General features: G+C 49.8%; 1 protein-coding gene across 8 annotated transcripts in view; it reads right to left on the reverse strand.

Annotated features, from left to right (window-relative positions):
- MYLK (myosin light chain kinase) overlaps positions 1 to 14,504 on the reverse strand; it is a 276,906-nt gene that overhangs the window by 28,340 nt on the left and 234,062 nt on the right. For all 8 annotated transcript variants that reach the window (XM_082394846.1, XM_082394844.1, XM_082394845.1 and 5 more), the window contains 4 exons: positions 11,713 to 12,015; positions 4,016 to 4,048; positions 3,825 to 3,918; positions 2,306 to 2,509 (listed from right to left, as the gene is read on the reverse strand). In XM_082394846.1, the coding sequence (XP_082250972.1) occupies positions 2,306 to 2,509; positions 3,825 to 3,918; positions 4,016 to 4,048; positions 11,713 to 12,015 (634 nt within the window). The remainder of the gene's footprint in view (positions 1 to 2,305; positions 2,510 to 3,824; positions 3,919 to 4,015; positions 4,049 to 11,712; positions 12,016 to 14,504) is intronic.

Here is a 14,504-nt window from a genome sequence, read left to right on the forward strand (position 1 = left end):
CCAAGCAACCTGTTCTACAATAAATGTGAAAGGCTGCAGCCCACAGGGCTATTGTGAGGGTATAATGAGTGAGGCCATGGACATGGGTTAAATCTTTCCTAGAAGTGGGGAGGGAAGTTTGAATTTGGGGCTGAAAACTGATTCTAAGAGACGAAGGAAGATTTTCTTTGAATCTGTGTAAAAGTTCCACAGAACTGCAGAATTTTAGAACCAAAAGGGACTCTAATCCAAATACCTCTCCTCGCTGAAAGGATTTAATAATTACAATATCACAGCTCGACAGTAATAGAAGCTGACCTCAGGTTTCCTGAATAGTAGGATTTGTTCCACACAACCAGTTGGGTGTTAAAGTGCTCACAAAATAATTTTAAGTGGAAAAAAGACCAGGATACAGAAAAAGTCAATGCATCATACTCCTAAGAATAACTCTCAATTATACAGCCTGTGCCTGACACATGTTATTCCATCTAATTCCCACATTATACACGAGATGGTTTATAGCCTCCTTTTACAGGTAATAAAACTAATGATTGGCACAGTTGGGCAACTTATTCAAGGTCGTCAACAAGAGGCAGAGCAGGGATTGAAGTGAGGTTTCTCAGACTCAAGTCTGTCTCTTAACCACGATTGCCTTTCCTGAGGAACACAAACTGAAAGGAAACACAGCAAAGGTTCACGGAGTGAGGGGAGTCACTCCTCAAACTGGGGATGCCTCACTGGTTTCACCTTTCCCAGGAAAGAACACCGAGATGTTGACAGAGTCCTCTCCGAAGGACTGAGATCCCTGAAGCCCGGGATGAACAGTTCAAGGATGCTGAGGGCGATTTCAGAATATTGCTAAAGCTTTCAAATGCACATCCCCTTTGATCCAGCATTCCCACGCTTCTGGGAATTTACCCTACAGATGTACACAGGCATGAGTGTAAAGCTGTATGTACAAGGTTATAAACACTGCTTTTTTTGCAAAAGCCAAAGCCTGGAAACCATCCAAACCCCTATCAAAAGAAGACGAATAACCTGTGGTCTATGCATGCGCTGAGATCCCAGGGAGCAGGGAGAGTGAGGAAGCCCCCCGGCTACTGATGTGGGCCTCCCTCCAAGATACACTGTTGAATGGAAAGAAGCCAAGTATAGAATATTGAGTGAAACTTGTCTTTGGGTTAAAAGGTGGGAAGTATGTGTATATATACATACATTACATATATATATATTATTCATATATGAATATGAATAATATATATGTAAATAATATATGCTTGCATTTTCATAAAGAAACTTTGGAAGGACACAGACAAAACCAAGAAAATTGGTTACCAGTGGTGCTGAGGCAGGGTAGGAACAGGGTAGATGGGAGACAGGGGTAGGAATGGGACTTCTCATTGTGTATTTTCTTATATTTTTTGATATGATTGTATCATATACTTTTAAAATTCACATTAAAAAAGGAAAAGAAATGCTTAAAAAATACACACTACGGAGCATATCTGGCTTACTGACTCCAGTATGTTTGTATGTGTGTGTGTGTGTGTGTATGTATGTTTATATGTGTGTGTGTGTTTGTGCATGTATGTATGTTTGTGTGTGTTTGTGCGTGTATGTATGTTTATGTGTGTGTGTGTGTGTGTGTGTTTGTGCACATGCAGACCAGCACTCAGAGGGGAGAGAGGTGGAGGACTGGGACTCGAAGAAACAATGGAGTCCAGGAAAGCCTTGGCTGGACGTCATCTGGTCATCCCCCTGCCTCTGTGCAGCCCAGCTCAGAAAGCGCTGCTCTTTGGTGAGTGAGAGGTCAAGAGAGAACAAACCAGCGTGGGCCAGGGGCACACAGAGCAGAGCAGGAGGACGGGAGCGAGGCTTACACTCCTGCATTCTGAGCTCCCAGCCCTGGGCCCCCTTCTCTCTCACAGGCTGGTCGGGAAGTTGCCCTGTCCCCCCTCTTCTGCTCTAAAGCCACCTCTAGGTCAGAATGCCCTGAATGAAACCAAGGAGCCGAGGGGTAGCCTTGAGCCTTTCACAGGGAGGTGAGGGTGAGAAGGGGGCAGCGGTCCTCAAAGACCTGCCAGTGTGTTCTGGAGATGAGCAGAGGCGGCTGGTGGGCAGTGGGTCAGGGCCAGCACCAGGCACAGACGGACTGTTCCCAGCGGTTGGCACCCGGCCGTACGGGCTGCTGAGTGTCGTGCACATCACCCCCTGGCCCACGGTGCTCTCCATCTTGGGGCGGAGGGTGGTGGCGGGACAGTGGGGGAGTCACACAAGGGGATCCCAGGCCCATGGCGCCTGGGCCGCCCCGCGGCAGGACACTCACATTTCCAGGACCATGACGATGTTGGCCTTCTCCTCGAAGGCGTCCACACACTGGACCAGCTTGGGGTGGTGGAGGCAGTTCATGATGCTGATCTCCTGCCGGATGTTCTCTTTCTCTTTTGCTGAATACGCCTTGAAGAATTTCCCTGCCCAGATTTTTCCAGTTTTCTTTTCTACAAGTCGAAAGACCTGTCCAAATTTCCCACTGTGAGTGAAAGGAGGAGAGAAAAGGCAATTTAGCCCAGCTTTCCACTGAATTGGGATTGGCAAGTGATGGATTGTGGGACCCATCTGGCCTCCCTCTTTTTCTAAATAAAGTTTTACTGGAAAACAGCCATGCCCGTTTGTCCCCAGATCGTCTGTGGCTGCTTCTGGGTTTCAGTAGCAGAGCAGTCATTGCAACATAAACCAAATGGCCCACAAACCCTAAATATCCATTATCTGGCCCTTTACAGAAAAAGTTTGCCAGTCCCTGCTCTAGGTCAGTGAAGCGCACTGCTGACGTTGACAAACCGACTCTCCATCACTTGTGAGTGTCAGCCCGGGTCTGGCCCCGCAACCCCGCCCTAACTCTGTCCACTCTTGCTGTTCTTTTAGGACTGTCACCTCCTTGGGCTGAGGCCTCAATCTTGGCGACGGACTTCTTTCCCTTTCCCCCGCGAAAGGACCCGTGACGTCAGGTTGGGGAAGTCCTCCCCAAGTACCGAGAATTTCTGAGTGGTTGCCTGCCTTCCACGCCTTTCCAGTACCGGGGCCCTGGAGACAGCCTAGCAAGGCCCCTGCTTCCCACCGTGGGGACGGCGGTGGTGGCATTCTGCCGACACCACTCCCGCCCCAGCGCAGGGTCCTCATTCTTCAGGACTGTGATGAGGTTGGTGTCATTCCTTTATTGGACAGAAACCCTCCGGAAATAAGAGCTGAGCCCCATTCCTCTCTCTTCCACCTCCCCTCCTCCTCCAGGGAGAGTCAGTGGGCGACAGGCAGCTCTGGGTGCCGCTGCTGGTGGGCACAGCCTGGCTGTGCCGAGAGCCCAGGCTTGCGGTCTGAGTCCATTGGTGTCTCCGCAGCCCAGGGAAGAGCCTGAGCAGAGACTGTGGACTGAGTTCACAAAGCGAGGGGTGATGACAGGAGGTGCACGTCGAGGGGCCGCGTTCTCCTGAAGCACTAGAGCTAGAACTGCTGAATGGCGAGCACGGATCAAAGGGAAGGGATCCTAAAGACGGGCCGGGCCAGACCCGCTGCCCTGGGTTATGTCCCATGTGCGGGGTGGACTGCAGAGGAGGACGGGCCTGCTCAAGCTTGCGGAGGGAGCCCGGGGCACAGCAGCTCCTAAGAGAGCCCTGGCCGGGTGATGCTTTCACGGGTGCCGACAGGTCAAGCCCTCCCGGTTCTGCGGGAACCTCAGTCTGGGGAGTTGGCAGAACCCAGGGAAGGACAGGAAGAGGAAGCAGGGAACTTAACCTCGGGGCCTGCGCCACCCTCACCCTGGGCTCCGGAAGGGTGCTTCCCACTCCACTTACGATCCTATTCTCTCTTCGATGTCGTAGAAGTCAGACACTTTCTGGTCAGTATTGACCGTGACGGTCCGGTAATCGACCTCGGGCTCTTTTTCATCTGCAGGGTGGGGGTCGGGGTGAGTGTGAGCCATCAGACCCCTCACTCATCCCCCTCCACCCCTCGAGTCTTCCCGAGGACGGGGGCGAGCACTCACCATCATCTGACACCTCCACTTCATCCTTCGGCTCTAGGGGGAGAGAGGGCGCGGGCGATTACTAATGAAGGCCCACCGAGAGCAAAGCATGCCGGGGGCCCTGTCAGACTTCAGCCTCCCCCGGCACAAGACCACCAAGCCCAGAGCTCTGGGCATCACCAGGGGGTCAGTGGGTCCACGCTGCAACAGGGCCACGTATCCACCGGCAGGCGCTGGCCTCCTCACCCCACCCAGCCCCTCCTCTGCCAGCTCTCCCCTCCATCCACTCCCCTCTAGCCTTGAGGCCCCCTAGACATGCCCTTCTTCACATCTTTTCTAGTCTCTCTGACTTTCAGAACCTACACATAACTACAATAGTCCCTTTCTGCTACGGCTCAAAAGTCAGCAGCTTATAATTGCTACTAGTGTCAAATCCATTTATCCATTTGCTGAGAACTTCTTCTGGAATTCCAGCTAGGTACCAGTTATTTTGCCAGTGATCATGGGTGTACAAAACAAAATACAGATGGCATGATCTCTCCTCCTTTCTTGGAGCTTATATATAATTTCGTTGGAGAGGAAAAAACACATATCCTTGAAATATCCATTACGAGTGTTATGTAATCAAGCACATGATATCCCAGTACAAACTGAGTAGACAATGGAGGAAGGTGACACAAGTGGGGCAAGTATAAAGTCAGAGCAATTAGTCTAGGAAGAAGGAGCCCTTGAGTTGTGTCTTAAAGGAAATGATAGAACACAGCGAGGAGGTGGGTGACGTCATGCAGGAAGCCAGTGGGTGTTTACGGGTATGGCAAGGAGGGACGGGAGCAGCCCACCCTGGCCGTTCACACAGATGTTTCAGTAGTGGGTGGGGGGTCATGAGGGGACAGGCTGGTGGCCAGAGAAACACACCCACTTCAGAAGTCCAGGCTTTCCTTTGCTTTGGCATAATTAGTCCCTAAAGAGCCACTGTGGCTTCTTGACCTTAGCCAAGTGCCTTTCCCTTCCTGGACCTCAGTTTCCTCATCTGTAAAAGGAAAGCACTGTATTTCTGGGTGGTTTCTCGGGTCCTTGGCTAGCCCTGGATGCCACGCTTTGTGATGTGCTAGGTGCTGCTCAGCCACGATGTGGGCTGTGTCCCGTCTGACAGCGGGAACCAAGGGAGGCTTCCTGAAGAGGTAGAAAGACCTGAGGAAGCCAGAGAGGGAGGCCAAGGATTTCTAAAGTGTGTGTGTGTGTGTGTGTGTGTGTGTGTGTGTGTGTGAACAACTGGGGGAAAGGGTATGATTTGCTGAAGCTCCCAGCAGAGCAAGACTGAGGACAGGAAAGGGACGGCAGATGGAAGGAAGGTCAAAGCAGACGGGGCGGAGGGGTTGGTCAGACACTGCCCAGCAAGGAGGGCTTGTGTGGGAGCGGGCCCAGCTCTGTGTGCTTCGCAAGTGGAATGCTGGCGATGAAGGTGTGGGTTGGGGACCGGTGCAGCTTGAAATTGTAGACAGTGAGCCTCTCTGTTAGGCTGAGGGCAGAACAAATTACTGAAACCTAAGCAGGCAACCTGAGAGAAGTCACACAGTTTCCATGCAAGATAAGTACCCCTTGCTGGAAAAGAATTTTGAGAGAGTTTATAAGCATGTGACCGGGAACAAGAGAGGCTATGATTTGTTTAGAGTTCTTAAAATGCTGTTGATGAAGTTTAGTTTTAAAAAACCAACACAAGTGGGATTGGGAGGAATATTTGTCACAGAAAGGAAAATGCCATGGAAAAATAAAAAAGGATAAGATCGTCGGGGACTCTCAGATTAGTGGTGGGGTTCACAGATACTGTTGGGATGCGAGTATAACTGGTCGAGTCTTCTAAATCACAGATTTGAGAGTTGAGAGTGACACTGTCAAATTCATGGATGACCAAAATGTACTTGAGAGCAACACACCTGGAAGGTAGTAATGGAGTCATGTGTTCAGGGAGAATTGAATCATTCAGACTTTCAGCATGACAAACCCTAGGGTATCTAGTTAGAACCAAAAGCAGGAGCCCTGTTCCTTAACCAACTGCTCTGGCCAACAGAATGCTGTCATTGGGGACGTGTGCACCGGCCGCCAACAGGTATTATTACTTTGCCCTTGGTAGGGCCTGGGGTCATGTGATCCTAGAACCCTGGCTGTTGGCACTGAGAAAGTCTCAGTGGAGCTGGAGGAGGTATGGGCCATGGAAAGGAAGAGCTGCCATGTGAAGACAATCAGAGAAGATTAGGCCTCTCTGGTTGGGAAAGAAGCCTAAAGCAGACATGATAAAAAACAAAAAAATCACAATAGCCAAGGGTGAGATTAGGGTTACGAACTTTCACCAACTAATGAATACTATAACGTGGGAGAACAATTTAGCGCTATACCTCACATAGGAGGAAGGCTGTAGGCACCTGGAAATCACATCTCAAGAGCCACCATAAGAACGATAAATAGGTTCAAGAGATGTTTAGGTTAGTTTAACAATGGTATTTCAAACAGGGCTTTAAGGAAAGCAAGAGATTCAAGTCAATTCAACAATCACTAACTGAGCACTTGTGGATGCCAGTCACTGGATGGGGCCTTAGAGACAAAATATTAATGATAATAACCACATTTAGTGTCAGGGAGGCCCCATCGTCCTGATCCGTGGTGCCCTCGCTGAGACAGTGGTTTGACCTGTCCTGACCTTTTTGTCCCCATGCCACAGATCCTGGTGTAGAATGAGCAGCAGGATGAGAGAGTACAGAGAGACAGGCTTTCCTGGCCTGGAATCTCTAGGAGGAACTGTCTGTCCTCTCCTCGTGAAGGAGCCGCAGCAGGGCTGTGAGCCCATGAGGGGCTTTCCAATGACCTGTTTCCCGGAGGCATCTTCCAGGTGGCCCTGAAAGGGCATGCAGTTCTAGAACTGGCCTCTCCCCATCTCTCTGACACCAGTTAGAAATGGAGCTAGCCTTCTTGCCCTCGTCTCAAATACCACACCTACCTTCACCTCCTGCCTCTCTCCTTAGCAGTCAAGATGCAGAGTGCTTTCCTGGTACCATGGCTGTGGGGTCCAGCTCAATCTCAGGGAACCCAGGCCCCCGCCTCTGGCTCACTGTCACACAGCAACCCTTCCTCTGTGTGGAACTCAGACCAAGGCTCCAGGCTGAGACATTTCCCTTCCTCCTTTTCCTTCTCGTCCTGTCTCCACTCTATTTGGCAGGGAAATGGCCATGAGAGGAGGAATCCCAGAGGTGTGGGGGAAAGACCACAATTCAATTTGCCAGGCTTTCTGAGCATAAAGGGGTAGTAATGAGAGAGGTGGCCACGTGGTGTCCATCTTTCCGTTCAGGAAGGAGCTAAATTGCAGTAGAAGGGACTTCAACGAAATACTTTTTAAAAAATCCACCCAGAAAGAGCTGTGAGATCCAAGAGTTAAGTGGAAGAACTATTTGGAAGATGGTTCCAAGATATTTCTGCAGGCAGATGACACCATCCCCCTGGAGTGGTGTTTCAGGGAGGACCGGCTGAGCGCTCTGGCCCTCACGTGGCACGTGTCTAGCCAGCTCCCTGGACAGAGCGGTCCCTTCGCACGGCGGAGGGCTGCTGTGCGCCCAGCGGGCACTAGAGGGCGCCCGCGCCCCGGGGAGAGCAGCCGCGGCAGCTCAGGGTGAGCGGTTGATCTCCGCTGCTTCTCTAGGGGCTCTGCATCGCTACCCTACTCTGCAAGCAGCCTCTATCACAGCTGTTTGCTAACAACTATATAGACTAGAACAAATTAGGATTAGGAGCAAGGACGGAGTGGATTTCAGAGTTAGAGCTGAGTATGGTGGGAGTGGAGATCCAGACCTGGTTGGGATGGGAGAGAGCAGCTGCGTTGGGTGGGAGGGGGAAGGGGAGGTGCTCGTTTACTCAGGTTTGGGAAGACGAGGAGGGGAGCTGTCAGGTTAGGGGTCCTAGTCTGAGGGGGGGGTCTCTGGCATAAGGAGGCCACAGAGCTGGGTGGAGACCTACATGCTACGCTGTGTCCTCCACTGTATCCCTAGCGCCCCGGCAGCACCTGGAACACAGGAGGGGCACCGGACACACTCAGTGAGTGAAAGCAGAGTGAGGGCGGGGATGGAACTGAGAGGTCCGGATGAAGCCAAAAACTGAAGTTGCTGAGGCAGAGGCAGGAAGGGCCGTGGTAGCGGTGGGGAAGGTGAGAGCCAACATTAGCTGCGCTTAGCAGGGGGATGCTTAATTGGCACTGCCTTTTTATGACCACCAGACCCCACGGGCTCACAGAAATGATCTACTATAATCACATCCCTCTTCTACACATGTGCACACACACACACACCCTCAACTTCTCTGAGAGCCATTGCACTTTTAAAGAGGAGAGAGATGATCAACCCAGGCTATAACTGACAGGCTTCTGAGCCGTCCACAGAGAGCTTCACTTGGAAGCCACACCCCCTTACCCTCACCCTCCCATCCCCCCCTTCATCCTCTGCCCCTCAGAGGATGCTCTGTGCTGTTCTGCCCCTTCCCACCCCCTGACCAGGGACAAGCCAGCTGGACCTGGGGGTGGGAGCATCTTCCAGCCTGGAAGCCCTGGGTAGCCTGGACCCCTCCTCTGGATTGCAGGCAATTTCAACATTTCCCTTTGTCTGCTCCCAGCCAGGATGGGCCCCAGGAAGAGAATCTGAGGACCACAGAAGGGGGTTCAGCTGGCCTCAGGCAAGAAGGGAAAGGCCACCTGCCTGGAGCCAAGTGGTCCCAGCCCCTCCTCCCCATAGACCGTCCTCACAGCCCTGGAAGCTGCTGTCCTGGCCTCCTAAGAGCCACACGCGCAGCTCCTGTGGCCTCTGGTCCTCTGTGTGGGGCTCAACAGGTATTCTACAGTCTCTCCTGGTATATGCCCTAAAAGACCTGGAAGTTTTCCCTTGCAGATAATGCACATCTCACTGCCATGTTACCCCTTTTCTATCACTTTTCTAAGGAGCTGGGAGTCATCTTCTTGGACAAAGTAATATGCTAAAAACATGCAGACTGGAACCTGGCTGCTTCTCCTGGCCCGCCCACTCTAACCAGTCTGCTCCCCGTTCTGCTCATGTCAAAGGGCGGCCGATGGCAGTTTTGTCACTCTTTCTCCCGGAGACATTTGTGAGCGGCTAGTGGGCAGGAGCCCCATGAAACTGCAAAGAGGTCTGGCAGGGCTCTCTCGGGCCGGGCTCCACGATCCACGCCGCCACAGCACACTGTGGCTCTCAGAGAGACCTGCCCTCTGGGGATCTCTAGGGCTCACTGGGCAAAGGCCCCCAAGACAGGGCTGCACAGGCAAAATTGTAAATTTGGTGTGTTTCCCACTGGCAACCTCCAAACTTTCTTTCTGGAGCCCTCATTTAATTTGAAAGGAAAGTTTAATATCTGTTTTATGCCTAAATTTTGAAACTAAAGAGGGGTATCAAACTGTAATGACAGTTTCCATACGTCTGATGCCTCTGGCTATATGGTGATTTCAGGACCTGCGCCCTGTCCAGCTCCTGGTCCTTTAGTCTTCTCTCTATCTCACATCTTACAGCTCTCTTTTCTCCTAGAAGTCTTTCACTTGTTTTCCCTCCACCTTCCTCCCTGCCCCCAGCCTTGCCTCCATCTTAAATTCACAGCACTCGTTTTCTTCTCTTCACGTGAAACTTCTTGAAGTAACATTCCATACTCCTGGCCTCTCCTTCTTCCATTTATTCCTTAGCCCCAGGCCAACCATTTTCCACCCTGTGGAAACACTATGGACTTTGCTCTCAAAGATCACAGTTTATCAAAGGGCTGAATCCAAAGATCTTCTTGCATCCTCATCTCTTTCCTCTTTGCCACTCGCTGCTTCCATGTTTCTGCAACATAGCTCCAGCCTCCCCTTGGTTCTCTCCCCTCTCAGTCCTTTCTCCTGGTCATGCAGGCTCCTTCATTTCTGTATCAGTGTAGACTTTCTTTACCCCCCTCTCCGTGCCCATGGCTTCAATTACCAATTAAATAGTGAAGACCCCCCTCCAAACCTGTAGCTCGAGCTTAAACCTTTCTCCTGAGCTCTGGATTCAACCATCCAACAGTCTGAAGACCCCTCCCCATGGATATCCCTCAGACACCTCAACTCAACAGGACTGAAACCAGAACTTCCACCTTCTCTGAACTCCCTGCTATCTAACCTCCAAGTCACTGGGAGGCAGCCTGGCCTCCTCCATTAGTTTAACCAACGGAGCTCAGGCTCAGGCTCAGACAGCTCTGAGTTCAAGCTTCAACACACCATTTCCAAGCTCTGATTTCAAGCTTCAACACACCATTTCCAAGCTCTGTGACCTTGGGCAAGTAGCTTCACCCCTCTAAACCTCAGTTCCCCTATCTGTAAAGTGGGGGTAATAACAGTATCTACTTCGTTGAGTTAGATGCATGACATAATGCACGTAAAGTGCTTAATGTATGGTTAGCATACAGCAAGTGTTTAATATATGTTAGCCACCATGAATCATAATAATCAACCTCTAAATGGCTCTTGAACTTGTCTTTAGTTGCCCAAGCTGGGACCTGGGAGTAATCTTAGACTCTTCTAACTTTTCCCTTGAATTCTCTGCCCCAAAAGTCATCAGGAATGGTCAATTCCACCTCCTAAGGAGCCCTTACTATACCTCTCCCGGACTACACCACAGAGGCTCAACTGGTATTTCACTGACTCCAATCTCACCCCCCTAGTCCACTCCAGTGCTTCTCGAACTTTCAAGTGTATATGAATCCATGGCGGGGTGAGGGTGGATAATGTTAAAATGAAGGTTCAGAAGGGACTAGGGAAGTGGGGTGCAGAGAGTCTGCATTTCTAACAAGCTCCCAGGATCCCAAGACTAGTGGTCCAGACCACCCCTTGAGTTGCAAAGGTCTAGTCTTCCTCTAACTCTCTTTCTAAAAAAACAGATCTAATTGCATCAAGCCCCTGCCTGAAAACCTTTGATGAACTCACAATTTTACCCACACTGTCCTTTTTGTGTTGCTTCCTCCTGTTCTATCTCACACAGCATATGCCCTGGCCACACACAAGAGTCTCAAAATGCCATGCATTTCTACCACTTTGTACCTTTGCTCACGCTGTTTCCTCTGCGAGGAATGCCTCTCCCAATCTGCCCTACCTCTTGGAATCCTATTCCTTTTTCCAAGACTCAGCATAAGTATTACGTCTAGGAAGTCTTTCCCAACCTTCATGGCAAAATTATTCATGCTTTCTGCTGTGTCTCTGCAATTTGTTTATACTGGTCTAATAGGATGCAGCCCATCTCATTATAGTTAGCTGTCCTCCTTGTTAGAGTTTATGCTCCCAATCTTATCGGTCTTCCCTGACACTGAGTTCACCCTCAAATATGAGTGCAAGAGAGGAGGGAGCTGGATGAGTGGGTAGGGCAAGACGTTGAAACTGTAGGTCTACCTGAGCTCCCGCTTTCCAGGACTGTGCTCCTGATTAACACACCATCGCCCCTGGTGGGAGTGTACCAGAACTGGTGGTTCAATATTTTTTGAAGGATCATAGGTACCTCTTTTAGAATATAGATCAGCATCCCAACACTGGAAATCAAGATCCCAAAAGACTCTGCCAGTCATCAGTGATGTCTTGTCAGTTCCCTTGTACCCGTCTCAGTTCAGGCTTCTACACACACAAGGTAAGTCATGCACATTTATCTCAAGCCAGTGATGAAAGGAAGGCAGCCTACCCTCAGGTTTCTCTCCCACCACTGTGAGTTCAGACTCCTGGCTCGGCTCACTGGTTCCATAGACATTGATCGCACGCACACGGAACTTATACTCTCGGTCAGGCAGCAGGTCCTGGATGTTGAAAGAGGTGCTGCGGCATGTGGCTAGTTCCTTCCACTTCTTGTCTGCCGAGTCCCAGATCTCGACGCTGTAGGACTGTACAGCACTGCCCCCATCGTACGAGGAGCCGTACCAGGACAGGGTCAGCGAGGAGCTCCGAATGTCAGAGGCACAAGGCGTGCCGGCCGGGGGGTCCGGCTTGTCTGCGGAGACAGAAGCACAACATCACCCAACTCTGCAGGACTGCAGGGAGAGAAGTTCTTTAATTTGCTCTGTCATGGGGGAGAAGCCTGGAGAACAGGAGCTGCGATCCCTGGTCCTGGCTCTCCTTCCCTCATCCACACGGTCGCACCTATGTACACACCTGCCTATATGGAAAGCCCCACAAATACCGATTTGCTCAGAAAAAAACCTCTTTTTTGGCTAGTTTCCAGTCTACACGTCATGGTTTCCTGTGCTTTGCCCAAGTCATAAACATATTTCTCAGTGTAAACAGACCTAGGAAGCTGCCCAGGAGGCGTGGACTGCTTCCCATCAAAAATATGCTTTGAGAGGAGTTCAATGTGTGTGTGTGTGTGTGTGTGTGTGTGTCTCCTTCAGGCCTGAGGTCAGTGACCTGTGACATAACCAGGGGTCAGTCTCCACTTTCTCTGGGACCTGGGAAACACCTGCCCCGCTGAGAGTCAGTACAGCACAGTGAGATCTGAAGTCACACACTGGGTTTGAATACAGCTCTGTCTTCATTCATTACTTGCTAAGCTCTCTGTGCCACAGTTTCCTCCTCTGTAAAATGTGCATGATCATAGCACTGGATCACAAGGTTGTTGTGAGATGTTCTTAGAAAAGCGTCTTGTTTGACTAGCCTTTACTGTCATCATTATTGCAGAAGTTTATTTCTAACTTTATAATATATAAAAAATTACTCCTACCCTCTCTCTGTCATCCTCCTAGGACTGCTATAAAATGAGATAGAGAATTTCAAAGCGAACCACAGTAGCAAATCACAATCATCCCTGACTGAGGGCCAGAAAATGAGCTGAGGACACAAACTAGGAGAGGCCCATTTGGCTGGCTGCCTTCCCATTCAGACCAGTAATGCTAAGAACCAGTAACACTGCCAACTTCAAGGCAAATCACGGTAGTCAGTGTGTTCATTAATGAGGTTCTTTAGTTTTGCTGATTTTTGGCAGGTGCTCATCTGAACAGAATTCTATTTTTCAGATTTAGCCTCTGTAGGTGGTTGGTTTAGTTACAGATACCAGTGTTCACTAAGCCTTCATCCCCTCCAAGACAATCCGAGTCCTAGAGCTCCCCAAACTAGCAATTAAAAGCCATGTTTTATGCTCTGTGAATTTATAAGCTATGTGAATTCCAGCTAATTCCTTAACTTCCAGGACAAGTTTGTCTTTTTCATTTGGAAAATGGGGTTAATACATATCTACCTCTTAGGGGTTTTGCAAGCATCAAATAAGCAAACCCAGGTAAAGTACTTGATTCCTACTCTCCTACCCCTCAGCAAGGTAGGAAGGCCAAAGAAAATCCCTGCAAATGACTTAAGAATATTGAGAAGAAAAAGAACATTCTGCCTGTGTGTGTGTGTCCATGTATACATATACAAACACATACACATAAATATGCATACACATACACCTATACATACATACATAAACACACACAAACACATACATATATACCTATACATACATCTACATCCACATATACATATACACATACATATTCATTTTCTCCCCTCCCACAAGCCCTGCTGCTTCTACATCCAGCCAAGAACGCACTGCCCGGAAGCCAACCATACCCTGCCACCCCAGCCTGGGTTGACTCGCCCTGGAATGACTCTGGGACTGTGACAGCCACTCCCCACCGGTGGCAGTCACTCTGGAGGCCTCCTATGATGGAACCACTTTCACTGGTTGTTCAGTATGTTCTGTTAGAAAAAACTGTTTGTTCTCAAAGATATATTGGTCTTTTTAGAAATATCTCTGGTGTTGGCTAAGATGTTTATTACTCTAGACTCTCTTACAGGCAAGTGGTTCAAGTCCTCTCAAGACCCAGCTAAGGAAGTAAAAAGGCCTAAAGAAAGATGAAAGACAGACTCCCTGCCTCCCTCCCTCAAAGGAAATGCCTGGAAAACTTCTGACTGGACACGTTTAATGTCCTGTAGTTTGAGATGACGAATACAGATACACTCCACTGACTGATATTCTCCCCTTCTGCTTTGGTCAAGAAAAGAAAACTTTGAGAAATGGGTATTTTGGAAAAGGTACTATTAATCCCCTACCCTGTTCCAAATTTAGTCTCTTAGCTAAAAGAGAGAGAACTGACACAGGATATATGTCACTGCCTGCAGCATGAGAGAAGATGTGAAGTTTGGGGAGGGTGGCTTTAATTCAAAGTGAAACCTCAATGCTTTCAAGGAATTTGATGCCATATTAAGGAGTTCGGAACAGATGCAAGTCTGAAGTCATAGGAGATTAGGAGTCCCCACCCGCATGCCTGCCCTTGGAGCCACGGGCTGAGCCTGATGCTTTCTGTTCTTTCCAACCTACGGAGCTCCACATGGAGGCTGGATGAGCTGGGGACGAAAACCCTCAGGACAGAACAGACGTCCTCAGAACAGCCTGTTCTCCAGGCCAAAGAAACAGACGCACTCAGTCTGGGAGGGAGGCCTGGGCAT

This window comes from Balaenoptera borealis (genome assembly GCF_965194805.1).
Source record: "Balaenoptera borealis genome assembly, chromosome: 5".
In the NCBI taxonomy this organism is placed as follows: domain Eukaryota; kingdom Metazoa; phylum Chordata; class Mammalia; order Artiodactyla; family Balaenopteridae; genus Balaenoptera; species Balaenoptera borealis.